At 35.1% G+C, this 25,268-nt stretch overlaps 2 protein-coding genes and 1 long non-coding RNA gene across 4 annotated transcripts in view; 1 reads left to right on the forward strand and 2 right to left on the reverse strand.

Annotated features, from left to right (window-relative positions):
- Positions 1-5,546, reverse strand: part of POLR3G (RNA polymerase III subunit G) — a 104,150-nt gene extending 98,604 nt beyond the window's left edge. Inside the window, exon 1 of the mRNA XM_077865306.1 lies at positions 5,420-5,546. The gene's annotated coding sequence lies outside the window, so the exon portion shown is untranslated. The remainder of the gene's footprint in view (positions 1-5,419) is intronic.
- CETN3 (centrin 3) lies at positions 5,403-24,626 on the forward strand. 2 transcript variants are annotated; one of them, XM_077865347.1, is made up of 6 exons: positions 5,403-5,560; positions 7,802-7,937; positions 9,632-9,746; positions 16,117-16,308; positions 18,061-18,140; positions 22,953-24,626. In XM_077865347.1, exons 1-5 carry the CDS (start codon positions 5,544-5,546, stop codon positions 18,129-18,131), a joined length of 531 nt encoding a protein of 176 aa, XP_077721473.1. In that variant the 5' UTR covers positions 5,403-5,543; the 3' UTR covers positions 18,132-18,140; positions 22,953-24,626. The 2 variants fall into 2 exon arrangements, with proteins under 2 accessions (XP_077721473.1, XP_077721476.1); XM_077865350.1 differs by lacking the exon at positions 18,061-18,140.
- LOC144294058 (uncharacterized) overlaps positions 6,209-25,268 on the reverse strand; it is a 54,843-nt gene continuing 35,783 nt past the window's right edge. Inside the window, exon 4 of the long non-coding RNA XR_013361455.1 lies at positions 6,209-6,289. This is a non-coding gene — a long non-coding RNA (uncharacterized LOC144294058). The remainder of the gene's footprint in view (positions 6,290-25,268) is intronic.

Below are 25,268 nucleotides of genomic sequence, written 5' to 3' on the forward strand. Positions count from 1 at the left end.
GTAATCTTACATATTTATGTTATAGTTATTTATATAAAAATAAGAGTGATAGACAATATTGGAGTACCTCTGGATTATGTGATCTGGAGGACAACTCTCAAAGTATATACAATGATTGAACTTTCTGAAATCCTTATCACATTCTCACATTTGGTTTTTGTCTTGCAAAGGAATGGAATGCTAAGTTCAAAATAATTTTCCCTTATAATTTTGAAGTTATTATTTTCCGGCATCTAATGTTTCTGATGAGAAATCTGATGCTAGTTCAATTATTACTGTTTTATAGGAGAGCAGATTGTCCCTGAAAGTTAACCTTTTTAGTTTTGATATTCTGAAATGTCTGATATGTAATTTCTTTTACCACTTTAGTTTGCTCAGTACTAGGTGGGATAGGACTATCAATCTGAGAACTTGTACTGATCTTCAGTTTCCTGAAAATTTTCTTCAATTATTTGATATTTTTCTACCTCTTCTCCATTTGTTGCTGTTTCTGGAATTCCTATTAGTCATATGATGGATCTATAGGATGAATCCTCCATGTTTTTTTCAATTTTTCCATGTTTTTGTTTGAAATCTCCAAGTTCTGGAGTTTTTCCTCAATTAAATTATCTCATCATTCTATTAAATTTTTGATTTTGTCAATCATATGCTTATTTTCAACAGTCTTTCATTATTCTCAGAATTTTCCTCTCTCAAGAGTATGCTGTTCTCTAAAATAGTATTTTTTGACTACCTCTTAGGAAACTTAATATTATTATGAATTTGTTTTGCTTCCTAAGCTGACTCTGAGTCTTCCTAGATAATGGTTTTCCTTAGTTTATCTTTCATGCTGTTGATTTTCTTTTTATCTCTGACAGTTTTTGATTCTTCATTTTTAAGAATGGGAGTCTAGATAGATGTGAAGAGAGACTATACCGGGGCAGGGAATCTGAAACAATTCGAGTGCAATGGTTTCCTAAACAGCTTTTAAATTTTACATTTGGCTCTCTTCTCATTTCCATCCCCTTCTGTGCCAGACAACTCTAAGCCTAGGGCCTCTCTGGGACTCTGTCAGGCAGATCAACTCTGACGCTTTGGTCATCTGAAATTCTAAGGAGTTGAGACTTTGATGATCTGTCTCATTTGTCAACAGGCTTCCATGTCTCTTTGGATCTTTCAGATATATGTTTTTTTAAGATTTTATTTATTTATTCATGAGAGGCACACAGCGAGGCAGAGACATAGGCAGAGAGAGAGGCAGGCTCCCCGCTGGGAGCCTCATGAGGGACTCCATTCCAGGACCAAAGGATCACAACCTGAGCCAAAGGCAGATGTTCAATCACTGAGCCACCCAGGTGCCCCGATCTTTCAGATATTTTTTGAAATATCTTCTCTGTTGATGTTAGCTCTCCAGATCACTTTAGTATTGGAAATTATTTCTCAGCTATTGTTTTATTAAGGTTTCAGGAGCAAGACTAAACAAATACTAATGCTACTATCCTCTTAAACCACAAGTTCTATCTACTTTTGGCTCTGGTTCTGGACTTACTATTTTGATTACAATAGTAGCAAATACATTTTAATATCCTATAGAGTGATTTTTGTATTACTATTCTTTTTCACCATTTTGTAACTTATTTTTATCCAATTATCCTTGAGATGATCATTAGAATAATTTTTATTATTCAAGAAAAAATGGAGGTGCTTGGGTGTCTCAGTCTGTTAAGCATCTGCCTTTAGTTCAGGTCATGATCTCAGGGACCTAGGATCAAACCCTACACTGGGTTCCCTGCTCAGAGGGGAGTCTGCTTCTCCCTCTTCCTCTGCCCCTCCCTTCGTGTGCGCATGTGACCTCTCAATAAATAAAGTCTTTAAAAAAATTAAAAATGGAGAATTTTCATTTTGATTAAACTTACAGATAAATCTATGGATCTATGTGCATTAGTAAAATTTTGTGATTTTCTACCTACTGATCCTACAGATTTCCTTTTAAGTTTATTTGTAGGAATTTCATACTGCTATTATTTTAACTTGCTTGTTGATTTTGCAAATTTTTCTGAAAATCAGCTACTTTATTGAATTATTTTCAATTCTAATAGTCTGATACATGATGTTTATCTTATATATCACTTCTTTTTCTTTTTTATTACATCACTGATTAGAATTTTAGAGAGTGTTGATAACTTTTAATGATGTTTGTGACAGAGATGTTAATCCTCTATCTTATCTTTAGTAATAGATGATCTGACCCCAAGTTTTAGCAGAGCACACAGTTTTTCAGCTAGAGTTTTTATTCTTTTTTATTTTTTAAGATTTTATTTATCCAGTCATGAGACAGAGAGAGGCAGACACACAGGCAGAGGGAAAAGCAGGCTCAATGTGCGACTTGATCCCGGATCCTGGGATCACGCCCTGAGCCAAAGGCAGATGCTCAACTGCTGAGCCACCCAGGTGTCCCCAGCTAGAAATTTCTTTTTCCAGCCTCCCTTGTAGCAAGGAGTGGACATGTCACTAATTCTCCCAATTATGTAGAAGTGATGCATTAACTTTCCTGTCATTCCCTTGGAAAGATATCCTGTTGAAAATATTTTAACACTTAAAAATCTATTTTCCCAAATTATTTGCCCACATCCTATAAAGTTCTAGTGTTGCAGTTACCAGGTTTAAGAAACACTAGCATATTTGAAGTATGTTGTTCATGTTAAAAATGTACCTCCTATATCTGGTTTATTAACATATATTTTATTAGAAATAGATTTTGAGTATTTTTTAGTCTCTTTTTGGATGTTTAGCTAATCTCCTTAATCCAGAATTATGATTAATTAATACAGATTTGTATTTTGAATCATCCCTTTGCATTTTAAAAATAAACTCTATTTGGTTATAGTGAAATGTTCCCTTAAGACAATCCCAAATTGATTTTGTCAACATCTAAAATTTTTGCACATATGTTCATAGCGAACATGAAACATGAGCTTATAAAATGGTAACATGCACCCTTTTTAAATTTTGTTTATTTATTCATGAGAAAGAGAGAGACAGAGACAGAGACACAGGCAGAGGGAGAAGCAGGCTCCATGCAGGAAGCCTGACATGGGACTTGAATCCTGAGTCTCCAGGATCACGACCTGGGCCGAAAGCAGGCGCTTAACTGCTAAGCCACCCGGGCATCCCAACATGTACCCTCTTATCATGGAGCATACAGTCAGTGATATTAAATGCTTTAAATGTTCTCTGTACAAGCTTCAAAATTTAAGTTCTCCATCATACTTTGAATTTAAAGCACCAGAATTAGTTCCTTGGGAATTTTTATGAATTCAAAGTTGTTTGGTGTTTTTTTCTTTTTTATTTAAGTAATCTCTACAGCCAACGTGAGGCTTGAATCCACGACCCCAAGATCAAGAGTTGCATGCTCCTGCAACTGAGCCAGCCAGGCGCCTGCTCCTCATGAATTTTTAAACTCACCCAGAACTCTGAGTGGGTTGGACGCCTTTTTATTTTACAGCATGGAATTGTGGCATCATCCTATCATTCAGTCCTATCTATAGTTATCGACCTAATTCAGTTTTCTATCTTTTTTGAGTCATCTGTTTCCCTTGGAAAGTGACTATTTCATTTCAATATTAAAATTCATTGGCAGCATGAAGTCGTATAAAGTACTTTAATAATTTGTAAACCTCCCTCTTGTTATTTTTTTAAAATAAGCTTTATGCCCAACGTGGGGCTTGAACTCACAACCCAGATATCGAGAGATGCATGCCCTACAGACTTATCCAGCCAGGTGCCCCAACCTTCCTTTTAAACTACCAAAAACCGTATTAGTGGCAATATTTCCTTTCCTTTTCGAGTCAACAGTGATTTATAGAAATACTTTAAAAGGTTAGGTGTTCTAATTTTGTTTTGTTTTTTTTTTGGGGGGGGGGTTTCCTTTAACCTTTAATTTTTAGAGTTACACCATCATACTAGTTTTACCTGTCCAAATTTAGTTCATCCTTCTAAGCCTAACATATAGGCCAAATCCTTCAAGAAGACTTTCTTCTGTCCTACTGGTTCTCTCCCTTCTTTAAACATATATATATATATGTTTATATAATAAAAATATATACCTAAACACATATATAAATATATACATAAACATATATATATATTTATTTATTTATTTATGATAGTCACACATAGAGAGAGGCAGAGACATAGGCAGAGGGAGAAGCAGGCTTCATGCACTGGGAGCCCGACATGGGATTTGATCCAGGGTCTCCAGGATCGTGCCCTGGGCCAAAGGCAGGCGCCAAACCGCTGCGCCACCCAGGGATCCCAACATAAACATGTGTATTAAATATATAAACATGTTTATACGTATAAACATATTTATATATAAACATATATAAAAACATATATAAACATATATATGTTGAGGATATATATATATATATATATATATCCTTTATACATAGCCCATAGTGTTTATACATCTTCCCCCTTACCCTGCCTCAACGCCATATTCAGGCTATTTCACTCCTTTATAAGGGTTACAACTTAGTTCAGTGATTTGTGGGTTTTCACAGCAAGATCCCACCCAACGCAACAAATATTCATTGAGCGCCTGTGCATCAGGCACCGTATCAGGCACTGGGATCCGCGTTAAATGAAAGATACCATCCTGCACTTGAAGAAAGCCTAGTAGGAGTGATGAACAAGTAAACAAATTACCCAGGTGAGCTTCAAGAACTTAGTTTGGAGCTTAAGATAACATAACGTGTATAAGCAGCTTCCAACCCTGTAAAACAAAGGATGCAAGAGAACAGATCCCTTCAGGGAGGGAGAAGGGAGCTAAGGTACCGTCAAGTGCCGCTTTACCGTAAGTAGCCTAATAATCCAACCCATTAGATATACAATCTATAAGCGACAGCACCTGCCTTAAAAGCACGTGGGATTGTAAGGGGAAAAAAATGCAAATTCATACCTACTAAAATCAGAATTGGGAGGACGGGACGTTTAAATCTGCGTTTTAAACAAACTCCCCATGGACTCAGGCCACCCAAGGTTTTAGAACACAGCGCAGTCAAATTCGGCAGGCCTCATTCCCCAGCCGCTCCCTCCCTTCGGCTAAGGAGGCTGGCCCCGCGGCGCGCCTCTCCTCCCTCCCTCCCTTCTCCCCCCGGAGCCGTCCAACTCGTCGGCGGTCACCCAGCGGGAGGCAAGGCGCAGCCACCTACCGCCCAAACTACCACGCAGACACCTGGACCCTCGCTCCGCAAAGGATTCCGGGAAACCTCAACAAGCCAATCTAAAGGGCGGGGAGGAGGGGCAGAAGAAGAGGGACGAGCGGCTTCTTTGATTGACGCGAAGCACGCCCAATGAGAGCAGAGGACCAGGGACGCTTCCGCCTCAATGGGCGGGCTGTTAGCAACGTCAACCAATCCGACTCCGAAGCGTCTACCTTGTGGGAGGTCCTTGAGGCCGCTGAGGTCGTTGGTGTCTGTTGAACGGCTTGTGGAAGTCGTGCTGCCTTGGGCAGGGCGTTAAAGTCGTTCTCGAGGGGAACGTCTCTGTCCGAAGAGAAAATGAGTTTAGCTCTGAGGTCGGTAATGAGGAGGCCGCAATGCCCTCCACACCTCGCAGCGGGCCCCAGGGCTGGCGTGTGTAGAAGGGAGGTAGCTGGGCCGAGGCGAGCTGGAAGGGGATGCATTTTGGGATGAGGGCGAGGAGCCTCGGCCAGCCTTCCTGGCTCGGATTCCTCACCCTGGGGGCCCTGGTGCTCCGCAGGTGAGGAGTCCCGTGCATTTGTGCCGAGGTAGTTAGCGTCTGTATCAGCGCGTCGGGCTTTGCACCACCGAGGAGATGGGTTTCTAGTTGCGAGGGAGTGAAATATCGCGATGCTTCTTCTCGCGGTGTTTCTCCGCGAAGTCAGGCCGGGGAGCCTCCCTGGGTTCAGCTCCGCCCTCCGGGTCTCCGGCCCCTGCAGCCCCTGCAGCCCCTGCAGCCCCTGCAGCCCCTGCAGCCCCTGCAGCCCCTGCAGCCCCTGCAGCCCCTGCAGCCCCTGCAGCCCCTGCAGCCCCTGCAGCCCCTGCAGCCCCTGCAGCCGTCAGACCGAGCTATAAATTTTGGAAAGAGCTTTAAACTCTTCCTTGCTCTTATCCTGGGGCCCTGCTTTAAGATATAACGGGCGACCCATATAAATGACTTTAATTGATTTCTCAAAAAAAAATTTTTTTTTAGTTTTGTTTACCTTTCATTGACTTCCAATCTCTAACCCCGTTCGTTGCCCCCAGCAGCAGCAGCAGCACCTAGATGTTTTTACACGTTGCACCTTAAAAAAAAAAAAAAAAAAAAAAAAAAAAGGTGGTTACGCCTTTCTGAACAGGTGCGGCTTTGGGTTGGGAGATGATGGTGGCAGCCCTGCCTCGACCCCGTGGCGGGTCCTGCTGTTGACCTGGCCGTCCAGAGAAGGTGACCGCGGGGACGGGGGTCCCTGTTCGCGCGAAGTCAGGTGTCTTGTGAAAGGTTGTCCCCCCGCTCTGTTTATTACTATAGGTCTCCTGGTCATCTTCTGATCGTCTGTCTCTTGACGGTTTTGTGGTAGGTTTTTAGAAAGCAAAACACAGGCAAATAGGTAAGGTGTTTTTATTAAATAAAATCAACTAGGCTTTACATTTCAAAGTGTTAGGAAATTGGTTTCAAACTTCTTGTATGGATGTTGCGGCACCATTCGAAATTTTGGAACACTAAGATGAGTATCTCTTAAGACATACCTGGCTTTTTTTTTTTTTTCCTTTTTTTTAACATTTATTTATTCTTGAGAGTTAGAGAGGCAGAGACACAGGCAGATGGAGAAGCAAGCTCCAATGCAGGGAGCCCGGTGCAGGGACTCGATCCCGGGACCCCAGGGTCACGCCCTGGACTGAAGGCAGGTGCTCAACCGCTGGGCCACCCAGGGATCCCCATTTCTGCCTTTTTAAATAAAATCTACTTTCAAGAAATTTCCAGGATTTAGGAGAAGCTATATCTAAATTTACAAGTGAAATTTAGAAAACCATGGACTCTTCACTATGGGGTGAGCAAGGCTTTGACTCATGGAAGAAAAATTTCATTTTTCTCTCAAATAATTCCTTTTAAGAAATTTAAAAAATATAGAAAATTAGCACAAACATTCTTGTTTTGGCTTTTAATTTTCATGGTATATTTAGACTTCAGTATTTCGGTTGATTTGTTAATATCAATGGAAGAAATTATAAATAAAGCCCCAAACTTAGCAATGTGTACTGTAAATCACTTTGAACCCACAATGCCACAAACTTTGTAAGTTAATTGTTAAGTGATACGCTTTTTTTGGTAGTAATTTTGATAACTTATAAATGCTCTCAAAAGTAAGCCAAATATGCAATGATCCTCAATTATGAATTTTCCTTTGATTAGTTTAATACTATGTTGTAGAGTAATGTTAATAAGTAGGAGTGCTTTAGTTTTGTTGCGATTTCTGTGATGAATAATTTTTTTATTCACAGTTATTTCTTCCACATTAATATCAGAATAAATACAAAGCCAGAAGGAAAGAAAGTTAGGTCCTTTTTTTCTTATAATAACACGTAACACTTTTCAGTTTTGGAAAGTGCAGATTTATAGCAGCTTAGACTATGGATTGAGCAAGGCTTTGACTCATGGGAAGAAAAATTTCATTTTTCTCTCAAATAATTCCTTTTTAGAAATTAAAAAAATTATTCCTTGTTTAATTTCTTTGTCGCGTTTTGAAATTTTAATTATCTAGATGTGTAGGAGAATAGAATTAAAGTAGACTGAATAGACTTTTCTTCTCATTTCATAGAAATGAGCTTGTAGTAGACAAAACAAAGAGAAAAAAAAGAAGAGAACTCTCTGAAGAACAGAAACAAGAAATTAAAGATGCTTTTGAACTATTTGACACAGACAAAGATGAAGCAATAGATTATCATGAACTAAAGGTAATAATGTACTTTAAAATGTATATTTTTCTGTTAAAATCGTTTGCATTTTCTATAGTTGGCTAAAATAACCCATCTAAAGTATTTTAACTAAACTGGTTGTGGAAATATGAAACCATTTGAGATGTTCACAGTTAAGTGCTATAATAAAATTAAATACTAGCATCTTTTTAGACTTTCCTTTTCACACTGTGAAGCGAATAGTATTTTAAATATAAAAGTATATTACTATGGTAGGGCCTTATTTTCACTCATGTAATAAAAAGATTTCAAACTATAGGTTTTAAACAGTTCTTACTGTATTTTTGCCACTGCTGGGTTTTTTTTTTTCATTTGTGTATGACTCATTCTTTTTTCACATTATGAGAGTGTTCTTTTAATTGGAACACGTTAGTAATACATTCTGTACATACTTTCTCTAGTGCAAACAATATAAGTGATGTCTGATGTCAACGCAGTGCTAATGGGGGAAAATGTCAACTTTAGGGCCTAGAATTATTTATAAAGATGTGAGGGAAAATTAAAGTTTAGGGTAGTACAGATCTCACACTCAGAATGAGAAAGGCGACATTTTGGTAGCTCCATTTTTTTTTTTTTTTTAATTTTATTTATTTTTTCATGAGAGACACAGAGAGAGAGAGACAGGCACAGGGAGAGAAGCAGGCTCCATGCAGGGAGCCCGACTGAGACTCGATCCCAGGTTCTCAGGATCACGCCCTGGGCTGAAGATGGTGCTAAACTGCTGAGACACCCGGGCTGCCCTGTCTCTTCCATTTGTTACCATTGTTATTATCTTGGTTTGGGATCTTACTTCATACCTGGATCTTCTTAAATGTTTTCTCCATTTCTGGTTCGCTCTGTATACTACCATTAGATTCACCTTTCTAAGACTCTTTCCTCCTATTATTCATTGTTCGTAAACCTTTAGTGGCTCCTCATTGTACACTGCATAAAGTTCAGATTCCTTTGATTTTTATTGAATACTCCCCACACTTTTACTACTACCTACTTTTCTCATTGCTAAGGACTTGTTTCCACCTGAGCTCTTCCGGTTCAGGTATGGTAAGCTGCTCTGTTCACTGTCCTTAAGCCTATATATTATGGTATCTGTTTTAATGCCAGTCATCCTTTTCTCAGTGCTCTTCTACTTTATTTCATCCATATATCAGGGAACAAATGGAACCTTTCCGAGTAAGATTTCTTTAATCAGTATCCTGTCTCTCCTTTTTGTTAATAGTAACAAGATCTTTTCTTTCTTTAAACTCAGGGCCTGGACTATTTACTTAATAACTAATCATGTAGAGTCTCATGATAACTCTTACTTTAATTTTTTTATCTCTTCTGTTGTATACATTTTTAATATTTATGCTATACTTTTTTTCATTTTGGTAATCATTTGAGAACAAATAATTTGTTAAAATGATTTGTACAGTAAGTCAGTCTTGTATGGTGTATTTTATAAACATTTGATTGGTTTGTCATATAAAAAAGGATATGTAAATGAAAAAGTTGCTATTTCAGTAGTGGAGAAAAGCTATCACTTTGATTTTTTAAGAGACATAAAACTTGCAAAAGATTTAAATGTTTTATTAATGTGCTGACATCTCTTAAGTTGTAAAAACTTATTTAAGAATTGGAAGTCACTTCTTTTGAAAGAGTGCTTTATAATTTGCTTTTCCCTTTTAATCCAAAAGGTGGCAATGAGAGCCTTGGGGTTTGATGTAAAAAAAGCTGATGTACTGAAGATTCTTAAAGATTATGACAGAGAAGCCACAGGGAAAATCACCTTTGAAGATTTTAATGAAGTTGGTGTGTATTTTAATAGTCTTTGTAATTAGCACTTGTTAGGAAATTATCTGGTTAATATTAGTTTTTTTTTAATTCTCTGGGTTATGGAATTTTGTTATTGAACATTGCTGTATAATGTAGATATTATTATAGGGATTTGGGGGCACTCTTCTTACTTATTTTCAAAGAAAAAAATAAGATTTACAGCTTCACTATGGGATTTATCATTTTGTCTTTTGTTCTGAAGATTCTAATTAAGGAACTATTATGTAGCTTTTTGTGGAATGATGTCTTCCTAAGTTTATATCATGTGATAAAACTAAAAAGGTGATCAAAAAATTATTTTCTTAGACTAAAACAGAAAATTTGGTATCCTTTTGTTTGGAAAATATTTCCTAAGACCATTCTGGTGTGTGATTTTTGTTGGCAGAGTGGGAGAAGAGAAAACCTATAGCATTTGGTATCTTTGGCTGAAGATGAAGTGCATGCCTTCAGGTTGACAAAGCTTATAAGGGGCTGCATATTCTGTATGACTTGATCTCAGTGAATAAAGTCATCTGTTTAAAGTTGAGAATGGGGAGAGGATTGTAATAAAGGCATTTGGCAAACTCAAGCAGGAGAAAACATTTTAGAATAACCAACTAAGCATAATGTGTCATGAGCTTAATATGATTGAATTTTTATATAGTTGATTTTAGTGAATTAGTTATAGCATATATCAAGCTTTTTTAGAATAGAAGATTCTGGAAGGCAAGGCCTTTGTTATTATGATTTAAATATATTGCATAGAATATTATACATAGAATGTGCATCTATTCAGAGTTTAATTTTCTAAAGCAGTAATACTTAATATGGGTCATGATATAAGCATATAGTTATTTTAAGATATTTTAAAAATTTAGAAACAAATCCAGTTACAAACCTTTTGTGTAAATATTCAGCATGAATATTGTACTGCATGAAGCAGTACAGAAAGCAAAAACAAATGGGAGTTTGGAAAAGATAGATTCATATCATTAAATCATTGGTTTTATTTTTTTAATTTGAAAACTCAAAACCAAGGTGAGGAAGAGGAAAATTAAAGGATAAACCTAAAAGAGAAAGGAAGAACAACACAGAATATCCCCACTTTATAAATTAAGAAATAACTGTTTAGAAAGGCAGCTCATCTCTTGGGGAGCATATTGTTGTTATTGTTGTTGTTTTTCCTAATCTGTAGACTTATTTACTTGAGAAGGGGGAGGGAACCATCTTTATTCTTTTAGTCTTTCATTATTGAAGTTTTTCTACAGTTAGTGATCTTAGTCCAAGTTCCAACTTAGATTGTTAATTTATAGAAACAGGTATTAGGATATAGTGGCAATGATACTATTAGGAAAGAGCTACAGTTCAGGCACATTTGATACAATGTAGTGGTTTATCATGGACATTTTAGAACCAAATTGCCTGGGTTCAGATATTGGTTTTTGTATGACTTGGTCATTTTTCTTGTCTCTGACTCATTTGCAGCTATATATAGTGGGATAGTTGTAGTATCTTGTGATTTTTGGGAGGAATAAATAAGTTAATACATAAAATATGTCAAATGTTTATTAGAAGGGGTCCTAGCTATAATAGTAAGTACTATTTAGTATTTGTTATTATTACTTTAAAAAATTGTCTTTGTTTCACTTTGCTTTAGTACCCGGAAATAATTGTGTATGTATCCACTTGAACATAAAAAGTCTTGTATTCATGTTTTTCTGATTACATTTTTTTCATAGTTGCAGGCTATTTTAGGCATTGTATCATCGTCATTAATGATTTTATGCAACATATTATAACATCTTAAGTAAATACAGTTTTAAAATGTGATTTTATTAGCAGTTGAAGTCAGAGTCCCATGCCATCTTCACCCTTTCCTTACCCTTCATTTTTCTATGTTATTATTGGAGCCGCTGATACTGGGTTCTTTCCAGAATAAATGACCATGGCTAAACATCTGCTCTGACTTTGAAAGATAGAACTTTTGACCAACTTAGCACATACTTTAGCTATCTTAAAGGCTACCTATTGAAAATACCAGTAGTCAAATAAAAATTTATTACTGTTTAGAAATCAAACAGCCAAGAACTGTATATTTTCTCCATTTGTTAATTACTTTTCAATGATAACTGACCACAAATGAGTGTCTATTTTATACTTTGGAATAAGTAACTCTGAACCAGAACATTTGATTCTGGTTAATACATAATTTTATGTATTATCTATTACTATTGAAGGATACTGTTCCACAGCTATTTCTGGAGGAAGTCTAATATTAAACCAGAATTTTTCCACTGTTAGAAAAAAATATTAAAATATATTTAATGTAACTTAAGAATCTAGACAGCTTGAGGTTAGTGAGTAACAAAGGCGTTTTAGGAATTGCTCCTTCAAAATAAGACCAAGATAAGTTAGATATTTGTACTCCCTCTTTTTTTGGGCACAAACTAATCATTCCATTGCCTATTTAGAAAAGAATATTTATTATTGTTTTTGCTTTGCTTATTTAACAAACATTTGCTGAAGTTTTTGGTATTAGATACTTCAATGGGTTGAGGGAGAGGAATTAAAAGTTACTAAGGTTCTTTCAAGGAGCTTACTATTTGAATGTAGGTAATAACAAACTATAATGTTCTGTGGTAAATTATAATTTTGTTTAGAGAAGGAGTTGGCAAACTACACCCCTTAGGCCAAATTCAGCTATTACTTCCACAGTACCTCGTCTTTTATACTGCTTTTGTGCTGTCTTGGCAGATAAGGTAGTTGAGTCAAAGACCTTATACTCTCCACAAAACCTAAAATATTTACTATCTGGCCTTTAACAAAAAAAGAATTGTCATTTCCTGGTCTCGAGCAATTGAAGAAGACTTTGCAGAGGGGATTTTTAATTTGGGCCTTTGGGAATGTGACTAGCATTTTATCTTGAGATTGTGGGAGCAAGTACAGAAAGACACTGCAGGCAAAGAAAACAGCAACAAAGAGCAGTATAGTAAAAGTATATAGTATGTTTGAGAAACTTCAGGTAGTTCTTACTGTCGAAGTTAGGGAAATGGAAAGATAGGATTGGGTCAAATAGGTAAAGTCTTGCATCAGATGTAGAGCTTGGACTTTATTTTCTTTAAAGATTTATTTATTCATGAGAGACACACAGAGAGAGAGGCAGAGACCCAGGCAGAGGGAGAAGCAGGCTCCATGCACAGAGCCCGATGCGGGACTCGATCCAGGACTCCAGGATCATGCCCTGGGCCAAAAGCATATGCTCAGCCGCTGAGCCACCCAGGCGTCCCAAGCATGGACTTTAGTCAGCAGATGATCATTTTAAGTTTCTGAGGAAGAGAAGATGATATATTTTAGAAAGGTAACTGTTGAGGGTATTAAAGATGGGTTTCAGGGGAGTGAGACTGCAGACAGGAAAATAATAGACTTTTTATGCTGAGGGTGGTGAGAATGAAAAGACACACATTTAAGAGTAAAAAAGGTAGTATCCTCAGTATTCTGGTAATTAATCATTGATTAGGTTTATGGGATTCAAAATGTTCAGACTTCAAATATGGGAGACTATCTGTTAAATGTGCTGTTATCTTTTTTGGAGGTGGGGCATCAAACACTATCTTGGTGATAGTAGGAGGAGTTTGGGTTCCAAAATGTTGAGTTTAGGGATGCCTGGGTGGCTCAGGGGTTGAGCATCATCTGCCTTCGGCCAGGGTGTGATCACGGGGTCTTGGGATTGAGTACCACATCGGGCTCCCTGCATAGAGCCTGCTTCTCCCTCTACCTGTGTCTCTGCCTCTCTCTGTGTGTCTCTCAGGAATAAATGAATAAATCTTTTTGTTTTTAAAGATACTTTATTTTAAAAAAAAGTTAAGTTTAAAGTAACTTGTATTTTAGGATAGAAACCTCTAAAAGGCGGGGATCCCTGGGTGGCTCAGCAGTTTAGTGCCTGCCTTTAGCCCAGGGTGTGATCCTGGAGTCCCAGGATTGAGTCCCACGTTGGGCTCCTTGCATGGAGCCTGCTTCTCCCTCTGCCTGTGTCTCTGCCTCTCTCTCTCTGTCTCTCATGAATAAATAAATAAAATCTTTAAAAAAAAAAAAACTAAAAGGCAGTGAGAAATACACCTGAAGCTATATTTCTAGCAGTACTTTTAATGATTTTTGATAAACTTTTAATGTGCTATGTTTTTAAGTAATTTTTGTAATGTGTAGGTCCTACTATTTTGAGGAAGTATAATTCTGGTAATAAGTTTTTTTAAAAACAGAATTACAAGGACAGAGATTTGTGAATTAGGTTGAACACACCTTAACTGTATGCTAGTGATTTATTTTCATTGGGGAAAAAAAGTGTATTTCTTGTAATTAAATTCTACTTTGTGGAATAGGAGTAGAGCATGAAAGCATGGAAGAGAGTCACCATAAATTTACAATGTTTTAGCTGTCCAGAATGATGGGTATTTATAATTCCCAAGAAAAGTTGTATTCTAAGGCAAAGTATTGATAAAAGATTATATATACACATAAGTCTGAAGTAACTAACACAATTAAAGCACTAGTGGGATAAGAATTTATACATCTTGGAGCCCCATCTGTTCCCCACATCACCCTGTTGCTTCTTTAAGTACATTAATACTTTCAGCAAGCTGCTTTTTTGGTTCACCTGTCATGTAAATTATTTAATTGGTGAAGAAAATTTCTTAACACTTTTTTTTTCCTTGTCCTGCTTTTTTGTTGGGACTAAATTCAAAATAAGTTGAGTATGAGCCATAGAGTTAAGCATGGTATTTTATTTTGGTGTTATGGCTGTATATATGCCAACTCCTTTTTGATTGAATATTTATGAGCTTTGGTGATTTGCATACTTATAGTAATATACTTCAATTAGTTACTTGAAAGACTTTTTGGGTACAATTAATGGATAATAGAAAACTACTAAATATATATATGTAGACGATTTAACATTAGCTCAAATAGGTGCTTATTCTAAAGCTTACTCAAGGGGCAGCTTTGGTGGCTCAGTGGTTTAGCGCCGCCTTCAGCCCAGGGCCTGATCCTGGAGACTCGGGATCGAGTCTCACGTCAGGGTCCCTGCATGGAGCCTACTTCTCCCTCTGCCTGTGTCTCTGCCTCTCTCTCTCTCTCTCTCTCTCATGAATAAATAAATAAAATCTAAAAAAAATAAACAAAAAATAAAGCTTACTCAACCAAATATGATGACACTGCAGCAAAACAATAATAATTTTTTGTGGGCTTGAATTGTATTCTTCCTTTTGGGTGCATTAAACATTCCAGTACTTTCCATCTACAAACACTGGTGCAAGTTTTTAATGATTCTATAAACCTCACCAAGACTGAATTATTTTTAATGGCACAGTGAAAGTCATAAATAATTTTTGTTGTAGTAGTCAACTAGCATGTGGAATTGCTTCAGAGATGTTTACTTAGATATTTTCAGAATTTGATCTAGTAACTTAAAAAATTTTCTACCACAAATTTTTTAATTTTTGTTATTGTGAAAAAAAATTTTTTTATTGTGGCTATTGATTAAAGACTGAAAATATTGTTTAAGCTTACTATATTATTAGATATTATTACACTTAGCCTACCAAAATACATTATTACTATTGAGATCTGATATTTCTCACTTTTAGTTGTCTGAGAGTTATCTTGCTGAACAAAATGGGCATAGCTTTTGGGATATCTTTCCAGACCTTTTCTTTTTCTTTTTTCAGTGGAGGGACTTTATTACTGTAATCATGGTCCTTTTGAAAACTAGTTTTTGTGTTTTGGAAAACCAGGAAGTTCCTTAAATCATGAAGATATCAGCGGAATTTTCATCTGACATTGTGTCTTTATCAATTTGGCAGTGCATTTTATTAATTTGTCATGATTTTTTTCCTTTAAATTGAATTTAATTTGAGAACAGTAATGTTACTATTAAGTTCAGCCATCCAACTTTTCTTATCTAACGAGTCTTAATTGTTTTGTTGGCATATCATCTCTACGACTAAGTAACAAACTCCTAGACTTTTGTGCTTGCTGTCAGTGGAGCCTAGTACAATTCTTGATAATAGTAGACCTTAAATAAATATGGTATATAATCCGTTTTATTTTGCCTTTATGTGAGTTAGTTTTGCTTACTCTTGTAATAGGATGAATTGTTGATAATGTAAAGATTAAATTTTAAAATATGGATTTCATATTTGTAATTTCACGTTTATCTTTTTGGTTTCTTGGGCTCTGATTTGGCAGTTTATTATCAAACTAAATGTTGAAAGATTCATAACTTTTCATCTAATACTTAGTTGATTTAACAGATGAATGCATTTGTGATTACAAAGTGTTTTTAAATTAAAAACAATTTTTTTAACTGTAGTGACAGACTGGATATTGGAAAGAGATCCACATGAAGAAATATTAAAGGCATTTAAACTGTTTGATGATGATGATTCAGGTAAAATAAGCTTGAGGAATTTGCGACGTGTTGCCAGAGAATTGGGTGAAAACATGAGTGATGAAGAACTTCGGGCTATGATAGAAGAATTTGATAAAGATGGTGATGGAGAAAGTAAGTTTTGGGTAAAACATATATTCCAGGTATTATTCCTGATATATGCATATAGTAAATTTTTCTAAAATCAAATGATTTTCAAGACCCATTGCAGACTGTGTTTGGTGTAAATGTCTTCTTGTAATGGGCTTTTTGCATAAACATTTCACATAATTTAATTCAGAATGATTTAAAACCAACTGTACTGTTTGTAATATGTGGTTCCAGTAATATGAGTACCAAGAAGGTACTTTTCTTCAAGGATGAAGCATCACCAAAATTTCAGATACTCAATAAACTATCAGTTTTTAATGCCTTCTTTGTTAACCTACATACACTTCTAATCTGTAAGTTCTATTGGTTCTACCCTTTAAATGTTTTGAATCTTTTTTTGTATCTTTATTTACTGCTGCCGCCCTAGTTCAGGCCCTAATTTCTTTGTAGGAATTTTATCATAGCCTCATTCATTATTTCCTTGAATGCCTGCTGGATACCGTGCCTTGTGTGCTAACTGATGCTACACAATGAAGAAGGCAGATGTGGTTCCTCTAACTTCCTAATTGCCCTCTAAGCCTGTGGGACTCTACCCTCTAATTTAATCTATTGATAACTTTTCCTAAAGAACAGGTTTGATGATGTCATTACCTTCTTCAAATGCTGAATGATTCTTCAGTGCCTACAGAGTAAATTTCAAAGCTTTCTAAGATATGTTCTGCCCTAACTATCTGGTTTTATTTTCCACTGTGGTCTTCCACTTTTCTCCTTTAACCTTCACCTCCCACACATACAGACTTTGACCAAATACAGTCTATCCTGAAAACACTTGTATATACTGTGCATTTTTTCGTCATGCCATTCCTTAATCCTCGGATGTTCTAATTGCCAATTTCTGTCTGCTAATTAATGTTCGTCTTTCTCTCTGGATCATTTCAAACCCCATCTTTTTCTCAAAAGCCTTTTCTAGTGGTCTCTGTGAATCATTTAGAAGAACAAAGTATTTTGACACTTTTATGCAATGCCTTCTGTTAGTTACATGTATGTGTATCTCTCTAGTATATTGTAAGTCCCATAAGAGCTCTATGGAATCATAGTGTGAAAGCCCTAAGGCTTTGGAATCATAGAGATCTGAATTCGAATTGAATCTCTACCACTTATGTAGTTGCTATGTAAGGTTGTGCAAGTTTTCAATGTTTCCTAAGTCTTGGCTTCCCATTTATTAAAATGAGAATGGTGATACCTTCCAGGGTGGTTCTAAGTATTAAAGGAAGATATTTGAAGGTGCTTAAATGGAAGCTTGTTTTCCATTTTTTGTATCTTAACTTATGTTTATATTCCCCTGCATTTTCTTGAACATAGTAAGGGTTCTGATGTTTATTGATTTAAAGCCCTGAGCAGGAATATGTGTTACAGTAGTTATATATTGATACAGTATCAACTATATATATATACATATACATATATTACCTTGGAAATACTGGCATGCTTTAATAAGGAGGTGAGACAGTAGCGACTAGGTATTAGTTCAGGTTTGTAGATTGTCCTTTAGAATTGTGCATTATTATACTTTCTCATAGTTACATAAATATTATTTGAGCATTATAATACTTTGTAATACTAGTTCTTTAAATGGTATTGATAGATTTATTTATATTTTAAAACAAAGATGATTAAAACTTGAGGACATTTAAATGATTTCTTAAGATGTCACTCTAATATTTGGATTTAGTATCCACTCCCTTAATATTTTAAAAATTTTTGTGTCTTCCACAGTTGTTGGCTGTTGCCCTAAACTAGCTTTAAAGCAACTCCATTCTGTAAGGGTACTATCTTCAGTGGCATAGAGAATTTTGGTATGTCTAGTTCATAAATCTTTAGTAATGGCTTTTACCTGTGTCAAAAGATAGTTATTTTCTTTTCCTGTACTAGGCACATGCAAATTAGATTTTGGTTATTAGCCTCATTTGACATTAGAAGAAAATAACAATTAGGAAGCTGCCTCTTAAATTCAAATTTGATGTGAAACTGCCTAGAAAATGTGCCCATTTCTCGCATCCCTTGTTAGTCTGCTTTGTTTGCTGCTTTTGAATCTCTGAGTTCACACCTGTGCTCCATTGCTTGAAGATTTTAGTGCATCTTCAAAACATTTCTTTGGTTTTCAATGCTTGCTTTACATTAAGTGACTGTACAACTGTTGCTTGGGCATCCTACTGTACTTATTCAAATGATCAATAGGCAGATAACATTTTTTTCTCATTTTTGCAAGTGATTGATTACAAATAAAATACAGTAATGCATAGTCTTTTATTGTTAAGATTTGTCTTTTTTGTGTGTGGAGAGGGTGTTCTTATTATATTAAGTTCAACTAATCTAATACTTTCCAATCTGAGATGTGAGTTTCTGGGGGTGGGGTCCTCCTGAAGTATTGCATGTAGTCTAGGCGTATGCATCAAATATTGTCTGTAGACCATATGAATAATAGTATTGCCAGTGTATACAATACATATACTGCTATTTTTTATTTATATGTGTAAATGCTCTTGCAATTGATAAAAATACTTATTCAGAATTTGTAGTAGCTATTTGACATTATCTACTTCGTAAACAAGGCATACTAAGTATAACTCTTATGGCAAGTCCAGGAAATTATTCTTGAAAGGCATTTTCATATTTAGAAACAATGAGAGCTATAATCTATTTCGTCTGGCTTTGGACTACTGCTTTATATGGATCTCTGCAGCTATATGAAAAACTGCCCATTTTTTGAGAAAGCACAAGTCACATTTTATAATAACTTGTTAATTTGGATACTTTTGGCTGCAGTTTGGTTTAGATATAACCTGTTTTCTTTGTACATGTTAAACTAGTAAAGATCATAGTATTTACTGTCTTTTTTGTAGACTTTAGTAATTCTTCTGTCTTCATGAATTTTTCACACTTTAGTATTTAGAAGCAATGAAATTTTTTAAAGATTGTGTATATAGAGTAATAAATATGGTGAATGAGGAGTTAAAGGAGAGGAAGATACAATGTAAAATATAAATAGAGCTGTGGCAATGATACAGAAAGAATGAATCCCTTCCCCATTATCACTCTCAAGATATATAAAAGTAAATCTTTTTTTTTTTTTTAAGATTTTATTTATTTATTCACAAGAGACACACACACAGAGAGACAGAGACACAGGCAGAGGGAGAAGCAGGCTCCATGCAGGGAGCCCGACCTGGGACTTCATCCGGGGTCTCCAGGATCACGCCCTGGGCTGAGGGTGGCGCCAAACCGCTGAGCCACCTGGGCTGCCCAAATCTTTTGAAAAAATAAAAGCAGCATTTAAAAACCCAAAGTGGGGACGTCTAGGTGGCTCAGTCCGTTAAGCATCTGCCTTCAGCTCAGGTCATGATCCCGGGGTCCTGGAATCCAGCCCCACGTTGGGCTTCCTGCTCAGCAGAGTCAGTTTCTCCTTCACCCTCTGCCCCTCCCCCCACTCGTGCTCTCTGTCTCTCAAAGAAATAAGATCTTTATTAAAATATTTATTTAAAAGACAGATATACACTATGGAATGATTGATTTATGAAAATTTTGTTTTAAAAGACGGTGTAGAGGAAAATGAAGTGTTTGATTCAGTAAGTATTTTATCAGGTGCCTATTTAAAGGGAGGCATTGTGCTACATTAAATATAGGAACTTGATATAAATATTGATAGAGAAGGTTATGAAACTAAATGTACAAAGGCATTACAGGTTTTCTTAATTGTCTGAAAGGCTCACTGGTACCTGAGGAGCTCATTTACTTTCCTTAGCAACATTCTTCCTTTCAGCTTTCTACTTTTTTGGTTTTAAGTAATCTGTTTTTAGGCTGTGGAAATTATAGAATAGATTAAAATATGTTTAACTGCTACAATACTTTAAAGTGTTCATACATAAATATAAGAAAAGTTAACTTTTGTGGTTTCAGGTAGATACATGAAACTTAATTTTGAAATTTGAGTATTGAAATTTTACAGATTGAGAGAAAAATGTTCTAGGTCTTTAAGGAACAAATGTATTCCATATTTTGAATAATTTAATCATGGCTCTGTTATGCTATTAAAATAATTTATAGTCAAATCATTCGAGGTTACTTTATGTTGTTTTCCTTAAAAACATACTTTATTTCTTGTTTTGGTCTAGATACCTCAGTCTAGATTTACTAAGTTACAGGTTCTTAAATGAAAGTGTGTAATGATGAGATTGTTTAAACTTTTATATATTTTGTACTTTTTAATTTATTTTCTTATTAATTTGTTTATTGAAGTTCGATTTGCCAACATATAGTATGTCACCCAATGCTCATCTCATCAAGTGCCCTCCTCAGTGCCCATCACCCAGTTACCCCAACCCCCTGCCCATCCCCCCTTCCACAATCCTTTGTTCATTTCCCCGAGTTAGTCTCCCATGGTTTGTCTCCCTCTCTAATTTTTCCCCCTCAGTTCCTCTCCTTTCCCTTATTATTTTTTTCTTTTTTAAAGTAGGAGAGAAAGGGGCCATAGCTTTCATAACATACTGAGACATGTGTTTAAGTGCCAAAGTTAAAGATCACTACTACAATTTGTAAGATCATTGAAAGTTTACAGGTTATATATTCTGTTCTACTCTGTCATAGTGTCTTATAGATGTTTAATATTGGAGTCTTTGGATTCTGATTCATTTTCAGCTTCTGGACATCTCATTCTTAACTCCTTCAAGTTTATTTTCACACTATTTTCTTTTTTTTAACTATTGCTGATGGTGTTCTCCTACCCTAGCTTTCTTTCCACCTCCTGTTAAACCAAATCCTGTTTTTATTTTAGAGCCCAAGTCAAGATTTATTCTTACATAAATTTTTCTCAGAAGTAATGATTTTTCCCATTATGATGTTTTTCAACACAGATATGTGGTTTTTAATAATAGATCATGTTTTGTGTTATACAGCAATAGTTCTCTGTTTCAGTTATGAAACATGACTTACATAATTTATTGAAACTGATTTTCTTTGTGGTTTCTGGAACCGGTATACTTTTTTCATTCTTGATGTACATATTTATCTCAATGTTTTTTTATTGGTTAATTTTTTTCTAGCTTTTCCTTATGAATCTTCTCAAACACAGAGAAAAAAAATGTTAATTTAATACAATGAACACCTTTCTACCTTCTACTTAGATTCAATAATTAGCATTTTACTATATTTGCTTTGTCTGTAGTAGATTTCTTTTCTGGATCATTTGAAAAATATATCATGAACTTGACCTTCCCAACATTTTAGCATGCATCTGCTAAGAATAAGGATATTATCTTTCATAATTATCATGCCATTGTTGTGCTAAGAAAACTAAAAATAATTTTATAATATCACCTAATATCTTCATTTAAATTGCAAGATACAATAGAACAGGAACCCTGGTGTCTGTTTATTACCAGGTAGAAACAACATAAAAGATCATCTTGTAGTTCAGTATTTTTAGATGAAGAAATTAAGACACAGAACTGTTCTGTCTCAGAGCTCTGACTGGAACCCAGGTTTCTTTTTTCCTCATTACATTGTTCTTGTTATCATTATCAAAATGATCATTCATAAATTGTGCATTGTTAGGGTATGTGTTAAGTTTTGGAGCCCATGAAGTCACCTGTTTTACCAAAAAGAAACATTCTTTTTTGAACATCTCTATTAATTTGTGTGTATATGTATATATACATTTAAAAAATTATATTTAGGGATCCCTGGGTGGCTCAGCGGGTTAGCGCCTGCCTTCTGCCCGGAGCATGATCCTGGAATTCCAGGATCAAGTCCCATGTAGGGCTCCTTGCATGGGGCCTGCTTCTCCCTCTGCCTGTGTCTCTGCCTCTCTCTTTGTGTCTCTCATGAATAAATAAATACAATCTTTAAAAAAAATTATATTTAATAAGATTGTTACCTATTTCTAGGTTGCTTTCTTAAATCTTGTACTATATAAACTGTAAGTTCCAACTGAATTTTATTGATGGTTTCGGTAAACTAACAGTTTGCCTTTTATGAGTAATTATTTCTGTATTTATATCCATGTAGTATAGTTGCTATATTACCTTGCTAATTAAGATTAAATTTGTATCTAGATACTTTGAAGTCTGGTGAGCTGGTTTCAATTTTTTTTACTTATGTTTTTGGTTTTTTAGTAGGCTTTTAAATGTATAAAAGTTCAAAAAGCAATTTGACTTTTTAAATCTAATATATTTTCCTTTAGAATTCAAATATATATGCATGATAGATTTAAGCTTATTTATGAAGGATTTACTAAATGAACTAGTAGAATAAAGATTATAAAGAAGATTTAACCATTTAAGAAATTAAAAATGTCAAGCTTTAAAAATATTTTTGTAAGTGTATATACATATTATGATTATGAGGGACTTCTTTATAACTTAAATCATGTCTTTTCAGTAATATTATAGAATATTAATTTATATTTGTCACATGTTACATATTTGTACTCATGAGGCTGTACTTAGTAAACATGATCAACTTCCTATCAAAGAAGTAAAAGCAAAACAGTATGTCTTGGTTTATTAACAATTTTGCATAATGTAGAATTTGAAGATACTTAATATAAAATACTAGTATTGTTCTGTGAAAAAAATTTATATTTCTGACTTACATTTTCTTTCTTACCACAGTAAATCAAGAGGAGTTCATTGCTATTATGACTGGTGACATTTAAAGAATTACAAGGATAAACACTAAGAATGTTGCAGTTCTCATCTCATATTCTATTTTTGTGCTTGGAGCCATGTTAAGAAAAAAAACCCAACTTAGTTCTTTTTTTTCCAAAAGGACCAAAAATAAGTGTCTTATGTATTCATATTTTACTACTGTTAAGTTTCTTTGTATGAACAGTATTGTTAGCACTCTAATAGGTTAACTTTGTATTTATAGTACAGCTTTTATATATATATAAAGTTTAAAAAATTGAATCATGTGGTATACATTCTCTGAAAGTTTTTTATTCGGCATCAGCAGTCACTTTTGTTTTGATGTACACGTTACAGACTTTCATTAATAAAATGTTTATTTTAGTAGTATTTTAAAGTATGGTAAATTTTCTGTCTTATAATTACAAATACCTATAACCAGTGGTATCTTTCTTATATCTTTTCTCTTTATACTACTAGTTTCAGAAACAAAAACTGAAATACAAATAACAATAGAATAGCACATCTTTCCATTGTAACTTTAGCATTTCATGTTTCAGTACAAGATGACGACCCAATTGAGGCATAATTCCTTTTTTAAGAGTCATGTCTTTCAGTTTGGAAGGAGAAAATGTGCATATAGACCCATTTATCCTCATGTATTATGTTCTATAGCATTTCTGGTGTCTTAACATAAGTTATGACAGTTAAATCTGGATATTTCCCTCTTAAACTAATTGAGTACAGTTTGAATCATCTGGTTTCTTGACAAAGTGAAAGATTGAAATTTTGGAATTTTGATCTGTTACAATAATTATCACTCAATTAAACGTCACAATGATGAAAGTAGAAAACTAAGCCACAGAAATCATTTAAGATAGTTTTACCTGTATAAAAGAACATTCTATGATTCACCAGGAAACAGTAGAGACAGAATTTCCAGGTATTAGTGGGCTCCTCTGCCTTACAGAAATGTATGTTAGTGGGGGAAACAAATGATTATGGGAGATAGATTTGGTACCTCTGCTGATCCTTCACTAATAATCTGGTTCCTGATGGTATGGGCTCTCTGGAAGAAAGTTGTCTATTTCAGTGATCTTTCTTTAGATTTCTTGTTTTAAATTTAAAGTACAGTAATAATTTGAGGCACTTGAAATGTGTGCTTCTGAGAGTATTACATAAAGAATTACCCACTAGAAATTTTACAAACAAATCAGTAGGGAACAACATAACAATGATGCCATTTCAAATAGTTAAGTAGAAAGTAAGCTAATTGCTCATCATACTAAAATTTAATTTTGAATATGAAATAAGTGTCACAGTAGTAACAATATCCAGGGCAGCAAATATTCTTTGAAATTAAAAAATTTTTATCACCCTTACTGATGAATTGCCTTCTATGTCTTGATCACAAAGTATGTTGATTTCCAGGAAATTAAAGAATAAAAAAAAATAAAGACTAAAACAGATACAAAAAATCTAGGTTGGGATGCCTGAGTGGTTCAGTGGTTGAGCGTTTGCCTTTGCTTCAGGTCGTGATCCCGGCCGGGGTCCTAGGATCAAGTCCCACATCAGGCTCCTTGCATGGAGCCTGCGTCTCCTGTCTCTGACTCTCTCTGTGTCTCTCATGAATAAATAAATAAAATTTTAATCAATCAATCTAGGCTTTCTTGTCTTCTGCCACTTTATTGGAATAAAAATCCAAGCTACTTTTTCTCACTTACAGAGATAACTTCTTTATTCCTAATGTATAAGTACTTACTCTTAGGGATACCAGTAATTTTGTTTCTTCTCTTTTTACTGAGGGCTGAGGGAAAAGTGCTCACGTCATTTCTTAATATTTGTGGAAGTTTCCTCCTGCAGAAGGGTATGAATAATTTTTTTCAGTGTTAATAATCAGTATCTGTAGAGTTGAAGGGCCAGTAAAATAGCTGGTAGAGATAGCAATAATAGTGAATTTGCTTTAATAGAAGAAAGGTGGTGGTGGGTATTAGTCTTATTTATCGTTATAGTTCTATTTCATGCAGTGCATTTCATGATGTAAGAAAATAGTTGGTTTTTGCTAAACTTGTCTAGTTTATTGCTCTTCTGGTGTCTTGGTAAGCTTTGATAGTTTAGGATTTGTCAGCTTAGATCTTTTCCTTCACCTTTGTTACGACAACAGAGCCTACTCTCTAAAGAACCTATGTGCCTTTTATGGAAGACTTTCAGATTTAGTTAATGTGCCCACATCAATGTGCCCACATATCTGATTCTAGTCCCTGCAAGTAAATTTTCTTGGGGATTTACTAGTGATGTATT

Source organism: Canis aureus, chromosome 2 (genome assembly GCF_053574225.1).
Source record: "Canis aureus isolate CA01 chromosome 2, VMU_Caureus_v.1.0, whole genome shotgun sequence".
In the NCBI taxonomy this organism is placed as follows: Eukaryota; Metazoa; Chordata; class Mammalia; order Carnivora; family Canidae; genus Canis; species Canis aureus.